At 34.8% G+C, this 27,490-nt stretch overlaps 1 protein-coding gene across 2 annotated transcripts in view; it reads right to left on the reverse strand.

Moving 5' to 3' along the window:
• kcnd2 (potassium voltage-gated channel, Shal-related subfamily, member 2) overlaps window positions 1-19,817 on the reverse strand; it is a 163,123-nt gene extending 143,306 nt beyond the window's left edge. For both annotated transcript variants that reach the window (XM_015352271.2, XM_006633315.3), the window contains exons 1-2: window positions 19,281-19,817; window positions 17,769-18,971 (exon numbers count right to left, since the gene is read on the reverse strand). In XM_015352271.2, coding sequence (XP_015207757.1) covers window positions 17,769-18,880 — 1,112 coding nt within the window. In that variant the 5' untranslated portion in view covers window positions 18,881-18,971; window positions 19,281-19,817. The remainder of the gene's footprint in view (window positions 1-17,768; window positions 18,972-19,280) is intronic.
• Window positions 19,818-27,490: the final 7,673 nt, after the last annotated feature.

Below are 27,490 nucleotides of genomic sequence, written 5' to 3' on the forward strand. Positions count from 1 at the left end.
GCCACCAATTACACCAATGTGGTGTGCAAAGTTGATAGTAATGTAACCAAAAATGATTGCAGCTTCAAATACAGTACTGAAGTAGTGATTAAGAATGAAATTATTAAATTATATGCAAAAGAATAGAAATGGTAGACAAAATCTATTACTGATTTATTACCCAGTTTGTTGTAGTACTTACAAGAGGAAAAGCTTATATTGATTGTACCTTTTCAAACAACGAAGACAAAGTGAAGCTAACAGAGGTAAGAGAACCATTAGGGAACTGTGAATATACTGTAATATGTGCTTTTGAAGTGTTCTTTGAAAAGATCCAGAATGGGACAAGATAGATATGGAATCAATGGAGAATGCATGGCAACAGTTTAAAAAGATGCAGTAAAGAACAGATTGAGTAAAGCAAATGCTAAAAAAAAACAATATCTTAAATGGTTTAAAAATTAACTAGAAAAAAATTTAAGGGAAAAGAATGCACTTTCTAAAATAATGAAAAAAACAATAAGAACAATAATAAAACCTTGAGATTCCTAAAGCTCGAGAACTCACTGGAATAAGAAATTTTATTCAGAAGTCCCTGTCCCAACTCTTTCACCAGATGTTCTAATCAAGGAAAGTATGCAGGGACTGTAGAGTTCCTAATTCACTGCATATTCACAAAAAAGGTGACAAAACTACCTAATAATTCCAGATTGTGTGACCTCTGTTTCATGTAAGGTTATGAAAAAAGTAATTAGAAATATACTAGATGATGACCTATATGAAGGATGCTAAGGAATAGTCAATGTGGAATTAGAAAAGGTACAGTAGGTCTTTCTTTAACCAACTAATTCGAGTTCTTTGAATAAGCAGCAACAGTAATGGTTACACTGGGTTTAGATCTTCAAAATGTTTACGATAAAGTTCCTTATAAACCATTCTGGGAGAATGGAGACAGTTCAAGGTGAGAAACAGTGTCCAAACTAAAGAACATCTGAAGATAGGTGTGAAAAACTGACATCTGTAAATGAACACAAATGATCTAAAAATAAATCAGTCAATCATTAATATACAGGGAATGTGTGAACCACGTTTAAGGGTAAGTTTGGTTTCTAATGTTCTTCCGGAGTAACAGCTCTGAAATCCCTCTAAAAGGGTGCAGAAAGGAAGGTTTATGAAATAATAGCCAGGAGAAGTGAAATGGGGAAACAGATTGGTTCAGACAGATCTTTGATCCACACTGATCTGACATGTTAACTGCGACTGTGTTCTGTCTTACTGTCGACGAGTCTTCTTCCTGTTTTGCTGATGTAAATGGCAAGTACTGATGAGTTCTCTATACTAACTCAAAATGAGACATTTTAAAAACAATGGCTTCATGAGAAAGGATAAACTGTTAATGAGAGGAGGCCAAGGCTGATGAGTTCGTCTGAAAGTGATTAACCGATCCAAGAATCTCATCCAACTTCAACAACATGGCTGGCTAGCTAGTTCCATACTCCCAGAATTTAGTATTGTAAAAGCATTGAGGAATTACATATTCAGTGATATATTAAAATATTACAAATGTGTGCTCTGAAGGACATTTAAACTGGTTAGCTTGCTTCACTTTGCAAAGTAGAATTTTCACATAAATTTCATCTCCACTAGATAACTTTTTTAAATTAAATAAATTAAAATAATCAAATGCTCCACTTAATTACATATTGTATGAGTTCCCTGACGAAGTACAGCTAATTTCCCAAATGGATGGTAAATTATTTAGTCTAATGACTCTGGTCCAAAACTAAAACCACACTGTCTTCAGTCATCCAACCCCGGTACACTTATAGTATGCCTCTTGAAATAAAAGGATCTCCAGAGGCATATGAGAAAATAACACATATAACAAAATATCAATATTAATATATAAACTGTGTAAAAAAAGCTTCAAATGCACAAGCACTGGTGTCATTGACTTGGTTTCACAAGTTTGTGGAGAGCAAACACAAAGATGCCTTTCAAAGAACACTGATGAAGAATTTAAGCTTCTCTTGTAATCTACAAATGCAGCACTTGGTTTCCTAAGGAGGTAGGTGATCGAAACTGAAACTAAGTTGATGGTCTACTGTGTAGCTTTACTCTCAGGGCAGGAACATGGACAACAAAGTGGGAGAACAGAAAACCAACATCAATGTTCCCTCCCAAGCACATGAAAACATTGAACTAGTTTGGGTAGTAATGGTCTTGTAAGTCACCTTTGGCTTCATGGAAGACAACAAGCTTCACCCACAGATGTATTTTTTGTATTTTTTAATATTTAAAGGACAGTACCATAAGTCTATAAGTATGACCCCCATCATGTGTCTTAGACAAAGATAACATGTTAAGTCTGCAACCTTGAAGCAGCTCTTAGCAGAGGTGTAGAATGAACACTGAGAAAGTCCTATTGCTGATTACTATAGCTTCTACAGTTTAAAACTGTTTTGAGTTCTCAAAGTGCAGCGCCTCTACAATAGATGATCTGAAGAACTGCAATATACAGGGGGCGAACAGAATAATGCCAACCCCAAGAAATATATCAAATAAGGATCTGAGCTACCCTTTAACTTTGGAACAACTTCAATCCTTCTTGCAAACTGTTAAACAAGTTTTGAACTAGTGAGATATTAGACCATTCTTCAAGAAGGAAAGCCTCCAGTTTTCTGAGAGAAGAAGGAGGTGGAAATCTGCTCTGCACTTTACTGTACTTTACTTTACTGTAAGTATTAAACATAAAGGCTCAATGATGGTTGGAAAGGCCATGGAAGGTTTTTGACTTCATGCCGCTGTTCAAGAAACCACTCTTGAATCTGTTTAGCAGTGTTCGGGGATGTTATCGTCTGGGAATTTAGGAACATCTTGAGGAAACAATGCTTGCACTTGGTCCCCTAAAATGGTTTCAATGGCTGTCCTTACCATAAGAGATCCAATAATTTGACCAATTCTGTGACTGTGGCACCTGCAATGTAGGCCCTAAATATTTGACCTTTTTCAAAATCTGTTAGATTCTTTCCTGTAGCTTTAGAAACTCACCCTTACAGTGTTGATTTTAAGATTACTTTTGTAGAAGAAACATATTGGTAATTTGTACGGAAATAAATATGAAACACATCATTTTTAATTGCGATTTACTTCAAAATAGGAGATAGGAGTCCTTTTTCTTTAGGTGTTTCCATTATGTTGTCCACCACTTGTAATTCGTATTATTGCAATAATTTAGAAACTCGTATTCACATTTTTAGAATGATATGACAGAAATAAATATATTTTGTTATTTGATAGTTCAACAAGAAAACTAGCAAAATTTGAAAAGTAAATAAAAAAAAAAGAGTTACAGTATGTAGCCAACAGTTACAGTATGGAAAGTCCATGATTTGCTGCCTGCTTCATCAAAATATTTACTGTGTAAAGCTTTGATTTTTAGATAACTTCACTTATAATTGTTATGTTTAGAAATGTGGTTTAGCGCTGACATTTAATATTTTTAATTGAACAGTGACATTTTAAGACCTTTAAAACATGATTATGAACATCTTGAAGGGCATGGAAAGCAGACAGTATTAAACAGGAAAAAGCAATAATTTTCATTAAGAGAGTGCATATTCCTTTGTTTGAATCTGAGAATACTATTGCCAAAATGGACAACTTTATTTTAAGATTTAAAGCCATTTTATTCCAAAAGAAAAAAAAACATAAAATGTATATTCATTTTAGGCTGCAGTTTTTCACAAATCTCAGAAAATGAAGCCATTTATTAGGTGGAAAATCTTGTGACCTTTAGTGGCATACTTAGTTTACTAGTTTCTTCATCACTTTCTTTCACTGTGATAGACAAGATCTGTCACAGACATTTAATTTTCTATGTGTAATGATTTACAGGCATTTGGTGTTCTTTTCGGTAAAATGCCAAGATGTCTGCATTATGCTGAACAAAATGCATGCTAGGGTTATTCATCAGCCATGAATGATGAGCTTTAGTGGCAGCATATTGGCACTGGGAGAAGAATTATTTCCCCACTAGGACTAAGGTGATTAGAGAGTAGTCCCAAATTGAATTTAGCTCTCAGTGCTCCACATTCTATGACCATGACCTGCTTTATAGCCCTTCATCTATCTGTAACAGAACAATTCCTCAAAAGTGTGAGAACCTATATCACAGTAGGTCAGCATTCAAAATGAGGCCACTAAACTCTTCTATTCCAAATCATGCTATACTTGGAACCCCTTTTTGTGGACAGAAAGAGCTTTTCCCTTGGAAGAAAAAAAATACATATGCTTTAATCTCCTAGGTGTCACACTTCACTAATGTATCATTGTTTCTGACTTCCCTGTAACTTTGAAGTAGATGAAACACAACACTTCATGTAGTTTTTCTTCTACATTATGTAAAGTACCTTGAAAGCAAAAACATATGTCCTCTTTTTCTTAAGTAATCAACATATACTAACTAGGTCAATATTTTTCCAGATCCTGGTTGCTTACAAATAACATTCATTAACATGAACAAAATGAAGCAATGATATGAAAAACTTGCAAAATATCTCAATTTGGAATACACATACTGTTCTGTATGTATTTTATGGTAGAATGTAATCATATGCTGTCCCATTTAGTGTTTAGTCCCACCTTGCAACCCTTGGCAAGACTTTCTGATAATGGGTAGACTGTTGCTTAGCATCGGTGATGTGCGCAGAGGGGGTTTAATTACAATGAAGCTGCCATTAAGAGTGCAAAAGACAGAGGCTGGTCAGCAGAGACTGAAAGACTTTGTGCTGTTAATTCTCCACCTGTTGTAAACAGTTCATTAATTGTATAATTGAATAATTGTATAGAACATGAGTATTGTAATATAAAGTCTATATATAGAGTTGCAGTAGTAGTGTGTTTGTAAGTGTTTGCGGGGTTCTGTTGTGCAAGGAGACAACCAGAGAAACTACTGTACTTGTGCTGTATTATTTTGTTGCTTCCTATTAAAGCCAGTTGTTGCTCTTGAACCCGTTGATGATGTGATGGTATAAGTTATGTGCTAAGCTCCCCAGATGATCATTCTGAGTAAGGTATCTTAAACAGTTAAAGGGGATCTGCATTCCCAATTTCTCAGACCAACAACCAAACAACAGTATCGCAACATTTTACAAATATGGAATTAAGGAACGACCTCAAAGTTGAGCACAATATTTCTATTGGATTAAAAGAGATGTATTCACAAACCTCCTTGTTTTCAATATAATAGAGCCACTTCACATCACCAGAAGTTTTAATGCTTCATTCAGAATTGCAGACAATGAATTCAATATGCCGCTGCACATACTGTACCTTGAAATTTAGCCTATTTTATTATGATGTAAATTGAACACATTATTGTTGTCACGATATTAGTTCCCCCTCCTTAAGGGTGCTCCAGCCCTATCACTCAAGACTTTATTCTATGCACCTGCTCCCTATTCCCAGCCCACCTTAAAAGCCAGGCGCTGACGCTCTTCCGGGCTCTGCAGCTGATTTCCATATCGTGCGAGTCCGGGACCAGGAAGCGCCTGGTCCCGTTAAGGTTTTAACCTCTGTTCCCGTTCCTGTTCCCCGTCCGCCGGTTCCGACCTGGCCTTCGTCGTTTTTAATCCTTCTTCTGATGGATCTCCTGGTTTTGGACTTACTCATGTGTTTTGGATACTCTTAGGACTACTCTCTTGGATTGTTCGCCTCGGCCACACCTCCCCCGTGCACCAGCGCACCTTGGACACGCCCCCCTGTCTTCAGCCCCGTTTTCCTGCATGACGTTTCCCCAGTGTTTCCCCACTCCGTTGGACTGTGTCGTCCGCATAGGGTCCGGAAAGAACTGTTCGTTACAATTGTGTACATTTTACTATCATTATGTTTTGAAATGCACTCATCAATGCCAAATCTGTCTAACCCCAAAATGTAAAAATAGGGTTGGAGGGTCCCCTTTAATATGCATTAATTGAATAAATTCAGGACATTACTGATTCTACTGTGACCCATACTGTAGACTGTTGCCTTCTGTGCAAATCTTCCCTTGGGGTTGTTCAGGTCCTTTAATATTACTTCTGTTTAATTATGTTTTGTTCGGTTCATGTCCATCTCATATTTGTTTTTTGCTGATGAAAAGTTCATTTTTAATTAGTGTCTATAGACATTACTCTGGACACACATTTCCTGTCAAGGTAAAACTAGATAGGATTTTCTGAGTGCCAGACTTTAGGATCATTTCTGCACCTTTTATGCATTAAATATGAGATGGCTTCCTAATGGTAGCACACTCTGCCAGTAAAGCCAAAGACTGTACCCAGATAGTATTTCAGTGCCCAACATTATTGGATTAACAAGGATAAATTACCCTGGAAATACTGTCGGTTTAAAAAAAGTAATAATAATCCTTTTAAAGATGTTTCAGTAACGTTGGTCAAGCATTCATGATATCACAGCATTACATTTACTTTGTGAGAAAAAAACAATTTAACAGATTCACTCATATTCAACATATTCATTTGTTCTCCACAGTACTATAGTAAAAAAGTAGAATCGTAAAATAGTTTTCCACTAAAATATCTGTCAACATACACTGACTTAGTGGATGATCCAAGAAAAGACATAAGCCTGTCTCCTGAATCAATAATAACAAGATATGCACACCTGAAAAGGGGCTGATGCTATTGAGCAGTTACAGAGAAAAAATCTATTTTCTTTATGGTTAGTAAGGCCGTGGAATTTCTAAGCTATTGAGCTCTTTCTTAACCAATTAATATTATTTGACACTTATAACCTTTTATAAACTGACTCAAATTTGCAATATTCTCCAAATTCTAAAAATATAACAGTAATATAAATCAACATTTACTAATGATGATAAAATCTTGAAAGCATAAGAAAGGTTGGATAGCTCCCTCTTGGTTGTAGCCTGTCTTGTTCATTTGAAAATAATGTCCAGCATACTGCTGGTATAAACATTAATTGAATGAGACCAAGCTCTGTGTTTATACAGTATGCCTAAACAAATGCAATGAACAGAACTGTTTTTCCATTTTAAATGGGATTACCAATACTATTACTGATTTGTTTGGCCAATGTTTTTATCCAAAGCAATATTTTAACTGGTAATTTTACAAAGACCAATTTTGGTGAAGCAGTTTGTTCACTGATAAAAAAGAAGTGTCTCACCTGGGATTAGAACCCAAAATCCATGGACTTCCAAGTCCAGAGCCTTAAACTGTTGGTCTACAACATAAGAGATCACAGATCACTCTTAATGAATCTCTAAGGGCTATTTCTGATTGAAATACATTGTCTATTTAGAAACATGAGTCTGTAAACTGGGGATAACTGCAGTACAGTATGTCTTCAATAGTACAGGCTAAAGAACAATGTTGTACAGTTTATATCCGGGTGGTCCAGCTCTGGTCCTGGCAGTCTGGTGTGCCTGCAGATTTTCTTCCAATTCATCCTTATAACCTCAGTCAGCTTATTATTGCCTTTATCGGAACAATTTACTAACTCCTCCCAGCTCCTCAGGTCCTGTAAGCTGCTTTAAGGGGATCTAGAAAAACTGCAGGTACAGTACCACAGTCTACCAGGAGTAGAGTTGAACCATCCTAGGTTATAATCTGTAGCAATACTGTGAATTTCTACTCCTCTAAAAAAGTGTTGATCCCTTATTATTTATTCAATATTGAAACCTGCCAGTTACTGTTCCACAGCAACTGGGGGTGGAACAGATGTAAAATTTTATAAACAAGCATGCTCTCTTGGCGGTTCATCAGGTTTATTTTTTCCTTCAGTTATCTAAATGATGTCTTTTCTGTACAGTCACTGTGAGAATGTGTTTAATAGTATGGTAATAGTAATGGTTTTCTGCAGGGAGAAATGGCAGTGCCCTCCAAAACTACTGAGACAACAAAGTCCAATTTTAGTTTTGCTTTAATGCCATACAGTTTGTATTGGTCATTACGACATTAATCTAAATGCTAAGTACAACATTATATGCATGTTATTTTGGATATTAAAACTCATTTTTGTTTTCTTTTCCTCTATTGATTTTGTTTTCCAAAAAGACTCCCATTCGCATTCCACCAGTCTCCCTAACTTAAATTAAAAAAATGAGGAAAGATTAAAAAAATAAAAAAGGATATGCCCATTTTTATTTCATATATCTGATCACATTCTGTGGTACTGTAGCAGTACATAATTCAGGTAAATGATGTAACAATACGGTATATGTTTCACACATAAAAACTGACACTAATAATCAATTAAAATATATTATATCATGATGCAATTTGCATATTAATGTATACATAGAAAATAAATGCTGTTCTATTCAAATCAATACTGCATTAACAAAATAATGCAGTACCATTCAGGCCACTCAGTGAGTTTTACACAAACTTTATATGACTTGGCATAAATGGCTTAAATGTGTGGTGTTGATAAATATCATCTATTAGTTTTCCAGTTCCCACTCAAGAAATATAATTTTAAAGGGCAATTTACTGTATTGAAAACTCTATCATACTTATCAATTCTCACAAAACAGATTATTTTAACTAAATGATGTATAAATACATTCCACTTGCTGGCATATTATAGAAAATAACAGTCATTTTTAACCTATGAAAATAGCAAAACAGCTAAATAAAACTAAAACTAAAAATGGACTTCAGTAACTTTTCATATTTTTATTTATAATGAAATATTATTAAATATATATGTGAAGCAAATAATAAACTAATAAATATTACAGTGTAATGGGGCATTTTCCTTCAAATGAAAGATTCTGGTTATGATTGTACAAACTGACTTTGATTGTTCTGACTCTGTTTTAATGGAAAAAACTCTTTTTTTTTGGCAACATAATTCATCTTATATTCAAACAAGCACCAATGGGGAGTATTAATTTGCTTTGATCAATCCAATATCCCTACAGCCCTTTCAAGTCAACCTCTTAAGTTTCTGTGTAATTACTACTTACATTACCAGAGAGCATACAGAAAATAAAGAAAATCTACATATTTATAAATCCAGTCAGTAATCTAAATTCACATCCCTTGCTTTTAGAGTCTCTCTCAGCTTTTTAAAATGTATCCCAAAGCCTTTCCCAGTTAGATTTGTAAAGAGCTTATTTTGGAAAGAAATTCATTTCCCACTGGAAGAAGCAGGATAAGTTAATAACGTTCCTTTAGTGAAGAACCTTTTTCAAAGTAAACTAAAACATTTATTTTTTTGCTCAAAAGACATTATTCTAATAAAGTGTATTGTTTTAAAAAAAAACCTTAAGTGAACTGTATTAAAATTAAACAAATAAATTAAACCATTATAAAATACCAAAAAGTACCACTAACATTACAACTACTGCAGTATTGCTACAGCTCATACTATAACTTACACTACTGCTGCTATTTCTACTATAAGATATAATATTAACAAACAACAGTATTTTTTTTTAGATTCTATTACCTATTTTAACAGATTTCTTTTGTTCTTTCTTTCTTGGGCTTCCTTGGTTTCATTGGTTTCCTTTATCTTTGTTGGTTATAGTTGTATTAGAATTAAAGGGGGAGTCTACAGATATGATCAAGAAAAGATCAGTAAATCTTTTTACTGCAAAACTGCTTTTCATAAAAAAGGAACGACAAACAGATTTTAAGGAAATCCACTTTTCATGGTGGGGTTATACAGTTATTTTAAAATAATATACATAATACTGTAAATTATATTGGTTACATTTTGATTATGTTATGCCTATCATTATTGTTGAAATAAGAATTCAGGCATTGAAGAAGATTATATAGCCATGAGTCTGAATGTTTATGTATTTTAGTGCTATTACATTGCATAAAATAAAGCCATCTTGAGGAACATGCATCACATTCATCTGAATCTTTATCCATTACAGTTAAATTTAGTAAATATCAGTTTAAAAATCTCTGTAATTTAATTCTCAAGTTTTATGTTTCCAAAATGCTTAAATAAATACAAATGTAATTTCTACATGATCTGAATAATTTAACGTGTTGCGCAGTGCAGTGATTCACATCTGAAGATTTTCAAGAAAAGGAAATTAGTTTCAATGTGACCAGTATATTAATTGCATTTAATGCCTTCAAGATTAGTTAATTGCCCAAACTAACTGAAGTATAATAAAATCACTGTGATTACAAGTGCAGTAACAGACCATGAGCAATGTTTTTTCTATCATTTTTACACTATGTGGGATGATTTTAAAATTCTTAAAACAGCAGAGACTTTTGAGAGTTACATTTAGCCCTTGGAAACTACAGAATGTTAAAATAAATGTGCACTCTTTCAGAATTTTAATGGACGATACTGGTAAGTGTAAGAGCATCAGATTAATTATCCTCCCCCATTGTGGACTGCATTTGGTGTAAGAGATAGATCTGATTACTCCAATACTTTTCAAGCCAAAAATACAGTTAAAAGGTTCTCTGCACATTCTGACCCCTGCCCCTCATATCAAACAGCCTTTTCTTTGTTATCACAGTCTTCTTGATATTAACTTTCCCCTCATACTTCACCACCGACACAGGTTGCCCTGCAGGACCTCTGAATATGGCCATTGTAAGAAAAAGTTTTCTGAATCTGACAGCATGAGATGCATGCATTCAGTTTTGGTCTTTGTATTGACAGACAAATACACTGATGTTCTCTTACTTGCTTATTAGTTACGAGCTCCACCATTAAACAAAAGATCACCTGGTCATGACCACTGGATTTATCAACAGTGGGTCAGTGATATTAAGCAGGTAATAAAGGCAATTCAGATGATTTTTCTAAAATCACTAATTTTAGATCTAAACATTAAATGCTCAAATTCATAGTTTTATAGTATTTGTATTCTAATAAACAGAAGCAAATAAAACAAAACATGTAATACAGTTGTGATAAAGAGTTCCTAAGTGGTAACGAAGAAGTGGTTAAGCATCAGTGGGGGTAGAGTGGGATATTTTAAGGCTCTCTTTGTTGTCTGTCAACATCTTACAGAGTGTGGTTAGTAGGTTAATATTGAACAAGAGCCATGGTTATTTATAGGAAACCATACTGTATATGCTCCCTAAAAAACACTTCAATACTTATGAAAATGAAAAATATCTTAGCTTGACCACCTATGATAATTACACACAGTTGTATTTGTTTTTCTATTACTGTATGTGAATTTTCCAACAATCTATAAAATGAATACCATCTGACAAAGATTCATGAAATATCACAGAATTTTAAAAGAATTTAGAGACTTACGGGAAGCTGTGTTTGAGTGGTTTGGTGGCTATACTGGACTTTTCACAATTGTACTGTATGTGTTTTTTTCACATAAATCTTCTCTAAAATTAAATAAAGTACTTATTTGGGACAGTCTGATTGGTCACAAGGTTTTTACTACCATATTGTTATTTGTTGAAAAACTGAATAAAGGTGGTCCTTTAAGACCTAAGACCTGACTGCTCCTTCTAGTCAAATGCAAGATTAGTATATAATTCCATTATGAGTGCAGGTATCATCATGGTTCCTATAGAACACAAATGGGAAGCCTTATTTACTGTGGTAAAATATGACCTTGCACATGACCTCTGAACTGTCATAAGGGTTATGTGCAAAATCTTCTTGTAGCTCCTTTATAAAGGAAAGGAAGCAATTCAGAACATCTTACCTTTTGGATAACAGAAACTCTTTTCTTTGAAACAAATAAACAATTTCTTGAAACAAGCCAGGGTATGAGACGTCTAACAGGAAGTCCACAGAAAGTTCACAGAATATCCTTGCATGTGAACTTTAATTTATCATTTACAGGGAAAATGCAAAATGTTTATAAAACCTTCTAGAATTATGATCATGAGCTCACCTCCCCTAATGTTCAGATATACTGTAAAGGTTTGTGAAGAATGTGGTCATGGTTACTCTAGAAGACATGAAGAAACTTCCATATTGTACTGTACTGTATATACAGTAGCATATTTCAAAACTCAATGGAAATTTCAGTTGTTGCACAGCATCTTAAAGAGTGTTACCAATAAAATTACTAAGTTGCTAAGAAAATACCTACTATGTTACGAAGAAATACTTTGGCAAATAAATTTCAATTGCCATGATTTCAGACCGCTTCTAATGGTGCAATAAAAAAAAAAACTTTATTGCATTGCATTAGGGAGTGCAGATATTGTCACTGGTACTACTGTATGAAACAGATACAGGAAATCAAAAAACTACATTAATACATAAAAATACAGGTTTAAAAAAATGCATCCATACAATTCCTCCTTTTTGTTTAGAATATCTTGACTATTATAGAAAACACATCTGAGTATTAAGACCAACTACAATATACATGTCAGAAACATAAGAAAAGGAAACAAAAAGGCTTAGTGGGCCAAATTGCCTCCTCTCATTTCTGAACTTTCTTATTTCCTATTTCTTCTTCCACTTCAATAATACAATACAATAATACAAGAATGTGTACTTGTTGCATATTAGACACCCTTGTCAGCAGGAGCAGATTGGTTAGAATACAACATCTCAAGTCAACATGCAAATAAAAATAAATAACACGAGGTAGCTTTGCCAATTTTCAAAATTAAGCTGGATGAAGTTCTGATGTTCTTAAATCATTTGCATGTGAATAGAAAATGGAAGTTTTCAATCATTCTGGAGGTTACAAATTATATTTAGTGAGACAAATTAAGTAAAAACTAAATTCAAAACAAATTCATATATGCTCTCAAGGTGAAGACAACACCTCAGGAGAATACAATTTTTAAGCAGCACTCTAAAATGGAAAGTAGGACAAGTAGTAACTACTTAGGCTCAGATTGTCCTTGAAGCAAAAAGTACTGTTCGAGACCCCTAATCCATTTTAGATCAGTGAAAAATAATGTCCTTAGTTTGTAACTTAAGTGTTTGATGCAAAGGACTACAACTTTTTACAAGCATTGAACAACTCATTTTCAAAGATTGCCCCTTTGTTTTACACAAATGTATATAATCTAAGATCAAGTAACCAAGGTCACCTTAGGTGACCACATTATCCTGTGTTATATAACTTCCATTACAGTATGTCTGTATATTACGATCATTGGTCATTAGTTTCAATTTGAATGCTGATAAGACAATTAAAGGCCACTTTAATTTGGCCTGAATACTTCAGAAGTTGAGAAACTAGGCAATTAAGCTAGCCCCGAGTACAGTATATCCAGGGTTAAGATTTTGTACAGCAATCTGTCTTTTATTGTTTTTCAGAGTAAAGACGTTCCATAAAATTATTCAAAGTAAATATCCTCTTTGTTTTCACAAGTATTTCCTGGGTTTAACAAAAATCATCTGAGCAGTGTCACCCCCTGATACCTTAGAAACTTTTAGAATAATATTCGAATAATTTCCCAGTACTAAACTCTTAATAGGAAGTATAAACATACTAAAACTATAAACAATTATGCAAAAATATGCTGCATATATCCACATTAATTTATATGTTAACCGCATTTCTGAACGATCAGTCTGTAACTATTTGTTAGATTTTTTAGATATGTGTGTAGACAATAAATGGGATTAGGTGCTTTGGAAAGTTGTGCGCTTGGATCGTAGGAATCCTGTACAACCTCTGTGAAATGCAATACTTTTTTAACATCCTATAATACTTCTGAGCTGTGTCTTCAATTGGCTTTCTTTGTGTTTACGTCCATGGACATTAAAGCCAGATAAATCCCTGTCATGGGTCCTGGCATGAAAGTAATGGGACATTAATAAATAATATGTACATTTAAAAATGGCAATATTCAATTTAGGAGAGTGCTTTCTTGGATCAGGCAGTTAACAAGTCACAGTCATGTGTCCAGAGCTATTCTATAGGATACACACAACGATATATAGTAGATGTGCATTGCTTACACAGCCTGTAATACAACTAATATACCAAGGAGAATAGATTTCTGCATGAGATTTGTTTCAGTGTAAGAGATCTGTTGCTTATATGAGCTTCAATAGCCCTATCAGCTCTTTTTGTTCAAAACAGGTTTACAGTAGTATCATATTGCATATCAATTATCACATCCTTAGAATAATAAATGAATATGTGGAAACTTCTTGTCATTGCTTCCCATGGCTTCCAGCCCTGTCAGCCTCATGTATAAAGTACTGATCCTAACCTTTGCTTAGCCTGAAAAGCTGCCAGTAGTAAGATTCCTGCCAGTTGCACATACTGTAAAGCACTAGAAAGCAAAAAAAACAAAACTAAGGGAGCTGAAACATGCTGAAGTTTAATGTACTCTACCTTTTTTAATTCTTCCCTGTGCTTTTAAGCACTCTTTCCATGGTGCACTATAGTGCATTTATTTCCTCAAAAAACAACAGATTTTTCTTGTTTGGGATGAATGAAGTCCAAAAAGGTAAACATAATAATTGAATGATTTACAGAAATTAATCTCACAGGTCTTTCAAATATTGCAACATAAGTACACCAAAGGTATTCAATTCTAAATGCATTGTGTTGTCAACAATTAGCTTTAACACCTGCATGGAATCCACTGAATAAAACCTGCTATACAGCTGACAAATTTGTTTTGATTTAACTTGTGTTTTAAACTCAGTATTATACAAAGTAATATCTAAAAGTACTATCTAATACGTCAATTCAAATTAGGATAGAATGATTTGAACATAATAATGACTGCAAATAATAGCATGTTTGGTACAGTAATTCATAGCTAATTGATCTAAAAGATCTCATCCATCATTTTCGTGACAGAAGCCAGAATATCATCTTCACCAACATGGACTGTTTGTCTCTCAATTCTATGTAATTTCTTATTTTTCCACTTGTGTATTTTGGGTTTTGTTCCACAGTTTATTTTGAAGATGTATGCTAAATTTGGTTCTAATACTGCACTGCACTGTCACAGACTTGGGATCAGATGTGCCCATGTCTTTACACTTAAATGCAATTTCAACAAAATGTTATGTACTGTAAGTAAAATTAGCTAAAATATCATAACTATTCATTTTATTAATTGAAACTGTATGCCTTTATATTGAAATTATTTGATGTTTATAACCGGTGTATTAATATTTTGTACATATCTAATAAATGGTTAATAAAGACGTTACAAACTACTAATAAACAGTAGATTTACACTATTTAAATATAGCAATAAATGGAGCATGTTTTTGCTGATAATACACTTTGTAGTATTAACAATTGAACGGAAAGTACAATAAATATATATTATTTATACGTTTAACTAACAGATTTGTAAAGCTTGAAACCAATTACAATGTAGTAGCAATAATTAATATCATTAACAAGCATTTTATTTCCACAAATTATAGTCCATATTGCATTGTGGTATTCTTATTAACCTGACATTGATTGCTTTTTCTAAAATATTAAAAATATTATCATTCTGATAATTCTATCTTTTTAAAAATGATAATTTCAGCACTGAAAAATGCAATCCATCAGAATTTCATGTACTCCATTTTTTTTTCATTTCTTTGTTATAAATTCAATATTTCTATTTCTCTTGAATATCTACATGATCTAATCTTTTAAATTACTCTGCTCAGATTTTGGTTTTGTTTGCTCTAGACAACAATTGCAGCTCTCTTCTCACTAGGATACCTGTTCCAGACATCCACAGTCATCAATTCATCCAAAACACTAGAGCTTGACAGGGTATTTTGTTTGCCCAACCTCTCCTATAAAATCACTCTTTTTCACATTCTTCAAGACTAGTGTAATGTGACGTACAAGTGAATGCGTACTGGTTGTGCAGCAGATATTTCACCACAGAAAGTTTCCAACGTGATCTGCGTGCAGAGTAGGTTCAACAAGTACGTTAATTACTTACTGCACTCTTCATCACTCTTCCTCTCCTATCTCCAGGATTTTGTCTATGTTTACAACACCTTCTCATCTCTATTCTTCTTCTGGCTACTTGAATTGCTCCTTTTCTTCATCCTCCAGTCCATCACTCATTCCGCTCTTGCACCACAGTGATGGAACCAGCTACCTAGATAAACCAAGACTGTACAATCTCTGAAAGCTAATTCGAACCAAAGACCCATCTCATTGTATTTTAACTTCAAATACAGTACATTATCTTGGTGTTTTCTGTTCAGGAATAAAGAGTTGTACCTCACGCGTGTATGCTTATCGCAAAAGCTTTTTATGCTATGTTGGATTCTAAGGATTTATTTGTACAGCAATTCCCCATAGTACATTACTTTCAAACACTATGTTTTTTGTTGTTAAAAATGTCTGGAATACATTTGTCAAATAAGGTATTTATTAAATAAAACTTGATACATTAGGCACTAACTACAGCAAATTGAGTTAGAAAAATTAACATCTACAAACAAATTTGTTTAGGTTGTAAGTCACATTTCACTTCTGACATATTATTTATAACTTCACAAAAAACAGTTATTCATTTATCCTTTCTTTAATAAATAAGGAAATTGATGCATACTACAATTCATTAATAACGTGCTCTACAGAACTGTCTCAGCATTTACCCTAGAGCCCAAAATTTGTTAGTTCTTTTTTGAGTGTTGAGGAGTAATTGCATTTTCATATTGATATTATTGAGTCTGAAACCCAAGACACAATCTGTGATTGAGCTCTGCTGATAATGCATCTATTTTCTTGTGTGACTACATATTGATTTATGACATTTTCCTTAGTTCATAAGCATGCATATATTTAAAACTAAACATTTTATTATAGCACACTAGAATGATCAAATTCAATCTGGAATAACTATTTGAGTCTGTCATCAATAATACTGATTTATGACTGATTTCATGTGTTAGCTTAGCTACACATTCAGTTCTCATCTTCAGGACTTAAAATATGCTACAGACAAACTCAGTACCATGGACAGCACACAATGTTTCCCACAGATGGACTATAGTTATTGTTACTGTATTCTGCAGGACATTGTATAAATACATACAATCTTCAGCTCATCATAATTATCATCAAAGTCCACTATATGACTGGTTTATAAATGAGTGTTGTTTGTTCTAATGAATATCTTGGAACTGACAGCACTTTTGCGGCACCTCAAAAAACCACTAACCACATTTAGACATTTTCTTGATGGCTTTTTTTATCTTTCTCTGCATTTCTTTTATGCAGAATACACTACATGAATAACATTAGCAGGGCGATCTTAACTGGCCTTCCAACTTTGGCTTTCTCAAAATTTAAAATAGCGTTAATAAAGAAAAGACCAACATGAATATGTGGCTAATATACAGTTTAGAGTACATAAGCTGAGAGGGAGTCAATTCAACTAGTATTTGGTCTTTGGAAATGTATTTTAAAAACCCACAAGTCACATTTTCTTTTTAATAAAATCTATTTCCTTGCTGCATGGCACTTAATAGAAATGCTTTCAGAAATTAACTTGATCTACAATATAATCCATAAATTGGCTTCTTAGCATATCATTGTCAAAACTAGGATGAGTCTATTTCATATGGTTACAAACAAATTAACTTTCAAGGTCACAACAGATGTCAAAACCCATGTTAGTGGTATTATTATGCAATATTTCACTAGAGGCATTGTGACCCTTTATATGGGCTGGGGATGTTTTGTGTTAGAACTTTGTCACTTCTACTTTAGAAGTGATTGGGTGGGGCAAGGCGGAGCTGCGAGTATGTTCTCCTTTTGATATATAAAAATGAACTTCACATACATTTTACCATGGGAGTGAAGAGAATAAAGCATTACCAGACCCAACACCTACCCAAGTGTTGTCATGGTGACAATGGTGTACCAGAAAGCAGCAGGAATGCTGGTGAACTTGGTGGCTGTTGATCCTTTCTCTGCGTAGAACATCACCGTGGCAAAAATGATAATAGCCATTGTCAGGGAGAAGAGCAAGAATCCTAGCTCAGATGCGCAGCTCTTCAAAGTGTAACCCAAAATACGCAGGCCCTGTGAATGGCGGGAAAATTTGAAGATCCGAAATACACGGAAAACCCTTAAGGTTACAAAGGCACCGCTTACATCTTCATTGTCCGTCATCACTAAACCAATATAATAGGGCATGATGGCAACCACATCAATGATGCTCATAACGCTTCGAACAAACTTGTATCGACTAGGTGCAGCGAATAGGCGCAGCAAGTATTCGACTGTAAAGATCATGACACAGGCTGTATCCAAGCAAAAGAAAGCCAAGGCATAGCGCTCTCCACAAGGCTCATCCCTAACTTTGTTCGGTAAAGAACCACAGGGCACCGTCTCCACCACGTTGGCTATAACGGAAACAGCAATGAAAAATCCGGTGACATAGTAAAATACCAGCGCTAAAGTGCTGGTGTGAGGATTTTCAAAAGCCCGCCACATTGACTGGCGCAAGGTCATATCCGGCACAACTCCATCGTTATTGTTCTCCGTGTCAGCGTCATCTTGAAGCCTTTCAGCATTCTCTCGCCGGCGGTCTTTATATTCTTCATAGCAACAGTCACCAATAATTTCAGGGATTATGCCGAAAAACGCGAGTTCCTCGTCATAGGCAGATATGCATTCATGCCGTGGGTAGTGCAGTTTGCCAGTGCGATAAAAATTAAGTATGTGTCTAAAAATGTCAGGGTCTCTATCAAAAAAATACTCATTACTTTCCTCGTGGAAAAAAAAGTCCCGCTCCGTGCTTCCTAGTAAGGTGTCTGGGTACCTCTCCAAAGTATTCCTCCAGGTCTGAAACTTCGTTCCACTGACATTAAGGATGATAAGACCATCCTGTGGTCTCCGTTTTTCTCGTGGGGGTGGTGGCATAGGTGCACTGGCCACTGGCATCCATCCTATGGCCGCTGCTCGGGCAAAGGGAAGCCAGGCTGCTACTCCCGCTGCCATTCTGACCTGCTTGTCACACGAACACCAGCTAAATCAGATTACAGATCTCCCTCGGCGATTAAAAAACTACAGCGAGTTGACGAAAGGTCATCTACAAAAACAGGGTTAAAAAAAGTAAGAACAAGCATCACAACGAAAATGTTACAGAGATACAGCTGTTGTTGTTTCGTCTGGACTTTTCATGTTCCTTTCTGTATTACTTTTATGGTCAGCAAGCAAGCAGGTTGAGCATCACTAAAGCAAACAGTGAATCACATGCAGTGTAATAACTGATATCGATCAAGATACGTAAGTTGCAGTCCAGTTGGAATTAAAACACTCTGATATGATCGTTTATAATAATAATAATAATAATAATAATAATAATAATAATAATAATAATAATAATAATTACACGTACCTCCACAGAAAGTCGATGGATTTGAAAATAAACGCATAGAGTTTCCTTTTCTCCTTTCTCGTGTTCTTACGAAATCCGTTTTGTTCATTTAACATGAAAAAAAAAACCTGTATTTTAGTACCAGAACTACAGGATATGCACGGTAAGGTGTGAACACAGCAGCAACAAGTTCAGGAGAAATTCAATCACGTCTGATTATGTTAAAATCATTCCTTGCTCTCAACACAGAACGTGCCTTATTATTTTCTTATTTGTGTTCTTCACGATAACGTTTTTTTCAGTTTTTGCTTGTATATTGTGCTCAGCTTCTCTCATCGGCTGAAGGACCACCTCTCATAAACCTGCACAGTGGGCTGAAAAAAAGCAAAAAAAAAATAACTGCAGGCTATTAAAGCTTGTAGCTTTGGAAATGTCACAAAATCCAATAGATGGAAATAAGCGAAATCAATGCACGGATACAATGAATTGAAGAAATGTAACAAGTTAAGTCGGTCGCTTCTTCTATTTGCCCGTTCAGTCTACACGAACAAGAGTAGTGTGCACAAGTTGCTCTGTGTTCTGTAGAAAACGGAGGCGTGTCATGTGCTACAAGCATCAATTAACTCTTATGGATACTACAGTATATTTTGTTCTCATTTGTTAAGAAAATATGTTCAATAGTAAGCAGATTACTTAGAATGTGATTCAGCACCAAGGAGAGCAAACAACAAGCAGGTTTGGTGCTTTTTTCTTTAATATTTCCTCGTGTTATAGGAAACGCACACATTGAAACTATTCGCTCCGGGCGCTAAAAACAACGCAGCAAAACATAAAATAGACAGAGATTGCTTTTTTTTACAGTTGTATTCTACAGGCAACAATATTTCTCATGCACACAAGTTGTTGATCTATATCTCAGATACAAATACATGCTTAATAAAATAAAATGCCACTAGATGGAGACAGCCATTAATTTAGACACTAAATCACTAAAAGAAGGTATGAACCTACTGTAGATTCGTATGAAGCTCAAACACTGTATTAAGGAATGGGCATTAATTCCCAGCTGTCCATGAATTGATTCAATAGTCGCCTATAACGTATAATATATAATTGATCTTGTCATAATACTGCCTTAGGGATCCTCACTTAAGCAAGTAATTTATCTGTGTTATAGATTGAGAACATTAATGGTTTGTGTTGCCACTGCAATTAATAATTATTATAACAATAGTAGTAGGAGGGGTTGTGGAGGCATCGTTTAATCATTTTTAAGAAAGTGAAAAGGTTAGAATTTAATGATACAAAATGCTGTTCTGTGTTTCTAGCGCAATTGCTTCAGTCCAATTGCATTGATAAAAAGAAAATTATTGACATCTGTTTTGCCAATTGACCACATTCGCAGCCTCCACAGAGTTCAAGACAGCTTGTATTCATGTTTTATTATTTGCCCCTCTTCCCTCTGGCAATATGTGTGCATGTGTGTGAAGACCTTCCCCTGCCATAATAATGTCAATATCAGCTACAAAAAGTAAGCTGAAAAATCAAAATACACATCACGTGAACTGCCTTCATTGATTAGACAGTATTTTTAAATTATTTGATAGTCATTTAATTTCCAATAAATCTCTTTTTTCCTCTTCTTCTTAGTGGTCATAATAGTACTGCAAATAGCAGTTGTTAAAGTAACAACAATATGGGATGGGCGATATGCAATTATAATTAAAACACCACAGCACATACAGACAAAAATGATTAAGAAATCTCCTTCTATGCAGTACCTTTGCACAGATAGGTCTCATCTGTATGTGGCAGGATTTTAATGAAAAATATTTCCCTTGGGTGTGGTAGGATTCCAAATGTTAGCAGATTAGTATTATTGCAAAATGATTTTTATAATGATAAAAAATCTATCTTATGATAACCAAATGTCATGGTATCATTAGTTAGACAATATTTTCATTAAGCATTATTCATAGGAACAATATAACAAATATGTTATTTTAGGGAGCAATGCTTCCATCTGCTAACTTTTTTACTTCAATTTGCTATTCTATTTACTTCTTCTATTTACTGAGAAGTGTAATAGCGCAGTAAACACCCATTTTATCTTTGTGACTTTCTGAATCTTTGAACGTAGACAAAAATGTCAAACTGATTTCTTCTCTTCCTCAGGTTGCAGGACAACGTGCTGTTTTTAATAATTTTAATATAGAAGAGTGCACAAGTACCTACTGTATAGCACCAGAAGCACTCATGATGAATACATCTACCAATGCTACCAATTCTAATTCAAAATGATTGTATTTAACTTTACTTTTGACTTTTGGATTGAAGTGAACCTTCAGAGGAATTGAGATATAGCATTTCCCAAATTGTGTTATACAGTACAATTTTGGCTGTAGGGCAAGTTGATTTTATGCAACTGCTGAAGAGAATTATGGAAAATTCTGTTTGGACTTCCTTAATTTGAAAATGATAACTATACTGTAGTTTGTTTATTGTTGTGAGCAGAATGTCTGTTTGGGGCTTTTTAATTTTATCACTGTCAATATTGTAAAATACATATTTAAAATCCAGTAACAAGTGCCCATTAATCCTTATGCATTGGCACTGGTTTCTTTATTATATTGTAGGTATCCATTATAAGTATTAACAGTGAAGCACAAATCAGAGTTCACAAGTGGAAACTATGTCAATTTACAATATTTACAACTATTTACAGTATATCTAAGAACAATAGACACGTCTTTATCTAAAGTGTCATGGGAGAATAAAGCAAGCTACCCAGCCATGGTTTAGAAAACCATTTTAGGCTTTAGGTTTTAGGTTTTAGGTTTTAGGCTTCTTTAAAAAAATGACTGGATGAGATCCTCTGATCAATTAACTACCAAATGTACCAGCTAGGCTGAATGGCCTCCTCTTGCTTGTGTCTACTCTTGCTTATTACATTTTTAATTGTAACAATTACTGGGTTAATTATTCCTGAAGAACATATTAACTACTAAGTGAAGAATTCGGCTTTTCAGGACTAAGGTGGAAAATACTAGATTATTTTAATATAAGGGAGCATTTATTGTTTTAATATTTCACATGAAAAGATCTGAATAATGAAATTCTATTAAGCTTTTAATTATAAAATTGGAAATTTAGTGTATTTATTTTTTAATTGTGCCTTTTAATTGGAAGCTTGTAATTATTCCTAATATTCCTATTTCATATGCTCTGCTACTAGAAATAATAATATTTAACATACAGTACATAAATAAGTTTTGAATAAATAATTGAATTGTATTTAGTATAGTGCCCATGAATTGCTGTGATGTATACGGTATATGGTTATTACATTATACAGTGCCTTGCGAAAGTATTCGGCCCCCTTGAACTTTTCAACCTTTTGCCACATTTCAGGCTTCAAACATAAAGATATAAATTTTTTATTTTATGTGAAGAATCACCAACAAGTGGGACACAATTGCGAAGTGGAACGAAATCTATTGGATTTTTGAAACTTTTTTAACTAATAAAAAAATGAAAAGTGGGGCGTGCAAAATTATTCGGCCCCTTTACTTTCACTGCAGCAAACTCACTCCAGAAGTTCAGCGAGGATCTCTGAATGATCCAATGTTGTCCTAAATGACTGATGGTGATAAATAGAATCCACCTGTGTGTAATCAAGTCTCTGTATAAATGCACCTGCTCTGTGATAGTCTCAAGGTTCTGTTGAAAGCGCAGAGAGCATCATGAAGACCAAGGAACACACCAGGCAGGTCCGTAATACTGTTGTGGAGAAGTTTAAAGCCGGATTTGGATACAAAAAGATTTCCCAAGCTTCAAACATCCCAAGGAGCACTGTGCAAGCGATCATCTTGAAATGGAAGGAGTATCAGACCACTGCAAATCTACCAAGACCTGGCCGTCCCTCTAAACTTTCAGCTCAGACAAGGAGAAGACTGATCAGAGATGCAGCCAAGAGGCCCATGATCACTCTGGATGAACTGCAGAGAACTACAGCTGAGGTGGGAGAGTCTGTCCATAGGACAACAATCAGTCTTACACTGCACAAATCTGGCCTTTATGGAAGAGTGGCAAGAAGAAAGCCATTTCTCAAAGATATCCATAAAAAGTCTCGTCTAAAGTTTGCCACAAGCCACCTGGGAGACACCCCAAACATGTGGAAGAAGGTGCTCTGGTCAGATGAAACCAAAATGGAACTTTTTGGCCACAATGCAAAACGATATGTTTGGCGTAAAAGCAACACAGCTCATCACCCTCAACACACCATCCCCACTGTCAAACATGGTGGTGGCAGCATCATGGTTTGGGCCTGCTTTTCTTCAGCAGGGACAGGGAAGATGGTTAAAATTGAGGGGAAGATGGATGCAGCCAAATACAGGACCATTCTGGATGAAAACCTGTTGGAGTCTGCAAAAGACCTGAAACTGGGACGGAGATTTATCTTCCAACAAGACAATGATCCCAAACATACAGCAAAATCTACAAAGGAATGGTTCACAAATAAACGTATCCAGGTGTTTGAATGGCCAAGTCAAAGTCCAGACCTGAATCCAATCGAGAATCTGTGGAAAGAGCTGAAAACTGCTGTTCACAAACGCTCTCCATCCAACCTCACTGAGCTCGAGCTGTTTTGCAAGGAAGAATGGGCAAGAATTTCAGTCTCTCGATGTGCAAAACTGATAGAGACATACTCCAAGCGACTTGCAGCTGTAATCGCAGCAAAAGGTGGCTCTACAAAGTATTAACGCAAGGGGGCCGAATAATTTTGCACGCCCCACTTTTCATTTTTTTATTAGTTAAAAAAGTTTCAAAAATCCAATAGATTTCGTTCCACTTCACAATTGTGTCCCACTTGTTGGTGATTCTTCACATAAAATAAAAAATTTATATCTTTATGTTTGAAGCCTGAAATGTGGCAAAAGGTTGAAAAGTTCAAGGGGGCCGAATACTTTCGCAAGGCACTGTATATGTATATATTCCAGGATGGAATTATATTCATTTAAACAGTGTTAATATTATGCTAATATAAGAAAACTAATGTGATATATTATTTGCCCTGGGCTTCCACAGATGAAGATGTACTGTATTATACGTTTTTCCCCTTCAACCTGTCATGTATTAATCTACTCTCATAGTGGTTCTCTCAGATCTATGTAGTATTGTTAGATATGCTATACAGTTTGCTTTCTCTTAGGCCCCTGTTGGCAGCTCTCAGGAGAATTATTTGCCTATTAATTATTTATATTATAATTAATATTAAATATTAATATTTATATTTTTAATAATACTAGATTATCAGTAGTGCCTGCTCACATTCTGTTTACTGAATTCCCTGTAGATCTTTGGATTTTCTACCTGTTTGGTTATTTTGCGTGGCTGAAAACATGACGCAACCTGGTCAAATAAAGATCAGTTCTTACCAGCAACAGTTCACATCCTGACATGTTGTGAGACATATAACATAAGTTGTTTGTAATCTCCTCTGAAGTGTTAGCAAACACTGGTACGTCATTGCAGTCAGGTAGTTTTGAAGTTGTTGTACCAATAGCTAATTCCACTGCACCAGGGTTAGGAGAAAGACCTTTAATTGTCCTTTCTTTAACATACTGTATTTTGCTCAACAGACTGTGGTCAATTATGCTTTCAATAAGAAATAAATCATTGGGGAGATCATGTGACCAAGGTTTCAGCATGGTACACAAAGACTCCCCTATTTTCTAGTCACCAGATATCTTTTTGGAGGTTTGTTTATGGTGATCAAGGATGGTAAAGGCACAGAAGAAAATGGACTCATCTCCTTTTTCTCCAACATGCAGATGCTGAAAGAGTTTAACCATCCAGAACTGACTAAAATAGCTGTTCTGGAGCAGAAAGCTTTGGATCAGCCTATGGAAGATGTGAGAGTCGAGAAGGCATCAGGGACTTCTCAGATTGTATTAGTGGTGAAGAACGTGTTGACAATAACTATTCAGCAAAATTGTTCTAAATTAGACTCCTCCCCAGGTGAATAACAGAGAAAAAAGATGGAGTTAAGCTGAAATATCTGGCGAGCAAAGTAATAGAGCATGAGGATAGATAAAGATAAACCAACAAGGTCTTACTAGAGGGATCAGTCCATAAGCCCCTGATTGTTTTTCTGAATAAAACATCCTCTGAGTGTTTCCCAGCTCTAGCCCAAAGAGATCTGTGCATTGAAATGGCTCGTGGGAAAGATCTATTCACTTTGATCACCTGAACTACATGGGATTTTGAAGCTGAAGCTGAGGCCAAATCAACCCTGATATGAGAACGATACTGTCCCACACTAATATGGTCCTTAAACTAGCCAGTGACTGCTTGTTTTCCCATTTTAATGTCTAAACCTTAATGCTGCTCCTTAAATCAGAACTGGAGTCAGAAGTTGTATTGTTCACCTGAGACCTCCCACCTCCTTTCCCAGCAGAGACCAAGCTCCTTGAAGAGTAAATTCACTGGGGAATGGCTAAACCACATGGACGCATATTTCCCTAATCTATGGAAAATATCACCATTTTATACCTAAATCAACAGTTAAGCACAGGTATTTCTCAGTGCTTTACTTCAGGACTGACTCCTGAACTAACTTAACCAAACGTTCTAGCTTTGCCACAGGTGAAAACCAAAAGGAAGTGGACTCACCTCAAGATATTCAATATGGTACAGTATCCTTTAAATTAATTTATACTCTTTTAAATATAAATATAATCTGTTTTATTGTTTCATTGTTTACAGCTTACCTACATTGTAAAAAAGATGCAAATGATTTGCCAACATAAGCACTTTCAATGTCTTTATAAAGAAGTCTCCCCCCAAAACAACTGCAAATATTGTTTACAACTAGACTTTTTAATGTATTGAAATTTTTTTTTCAATTTGCTTCACTCAATACATGCAAAAACATAAAGGGGGGAAAACTACTTTTTACTGGGAAATGACAATGAAAAATGACAAAAAAATGAAATATTTTGTTTATTGAAGAACTCCCTCTCACCAAGTAAACAAAACAGTAGGGGTTTTAATTTATTGTGAAGACATTTTCTGATTTCTGAAATCAGAATCTGGTAACAGGGGAAGAGAAATTTGAGATACTTGCAAATAAAATAAAAAAATCTGAAAAAAACTGCCTTTGTGATTCAGTGTGCCCTTTTGTCCCAGTCCATGTTGGACTTGCGATATGATTGTGGAATCCGATCACAATTCACATAGTATGTCATGAATCACATTCTCAACTGATCAAAAACGAAAGAAACAAATATTCATCCACTGGTACCTGCAATATTAATAAATTGTAGGTATGATATACTGTAGGAGTGGCAGACATATATAGGTGAACATTTAATGGTTCAACTAAATAATGTACTTATTTTGCAGCCAGATATAAAAATTGTTTGCTTTCCATTTTTTTTCCTATGGTACACAATATACTGTAGAACAACTACCCATGTCACTATTGGATAACCTGTGTCTTTAGACTGTTGTAACAGAAAAATCTTAATACTTAATACTACACATTGAGACATTCTGAACATTCTGTTTCAAGCTAAATCAGGTCTTGAATTTGAATCCATACACAACTCACATATTTTATGAAACGGAAGTGTTCATTAAAGATAATTCTCTGCTAATTTGCCTCTTGATTAAATTGTATTCTCAAATTCTGAAATTCATAAGGAAAGAAATGGGACTCTACAGTGTGGAAGATCTGTAGGAGGTATAAATTTTTTTATTTGATTTTTATGATTTTGTTTTGCATTGATTGTGTGAATGGTTGAATCCTGGCATTCACATAAAGATAATCTTGACTTAAGATCTGATATATGTACTGTACATGGTTGCATACCCCTTAGACTGCATTTTGGACACATACAGTTTCACTATTTCTTAAGACCTTGGATTTAGTACAAAAACGTATACAATTACAGAACATATGGCATGTCTATTCTCATATATTTCACAATTATAAATACTGTACATACCATTCCCATTTCTCTTTTTAACATTGGAGTGGCAAAGGAATACGATTCTTGCTGATATTTTTCATGAGGGTGGCCTTTTCTTGTTCCAGGAGTTGCAATAACAATACAAGTTCCTGTGCTCTTCTTTCTAAATGTAGGTCTTCTTTCTGAAATATGTGCTTATGGCATCCCCTAGGGTTGAGGTTGTCTGTATACACATGCACAGTCTGCTTGGTGCTG

The sequence above is a fragment of the Lepisosteus oculatus genome, chromosome 7 (assembly GCF_040954835.1).
Source record: "Lepisosteus oculatus isolate fLepOcu1 chromosome 7, fLepOcu1.hap2, whole genome shotgun sequence".
Lineage (NCBI taxonomy): Eukaryota > Metazoa > Chordata > Actinopteri > Semionotiformes > Lepisosteidae > Lepisosteus > Lepisosteus oculatus.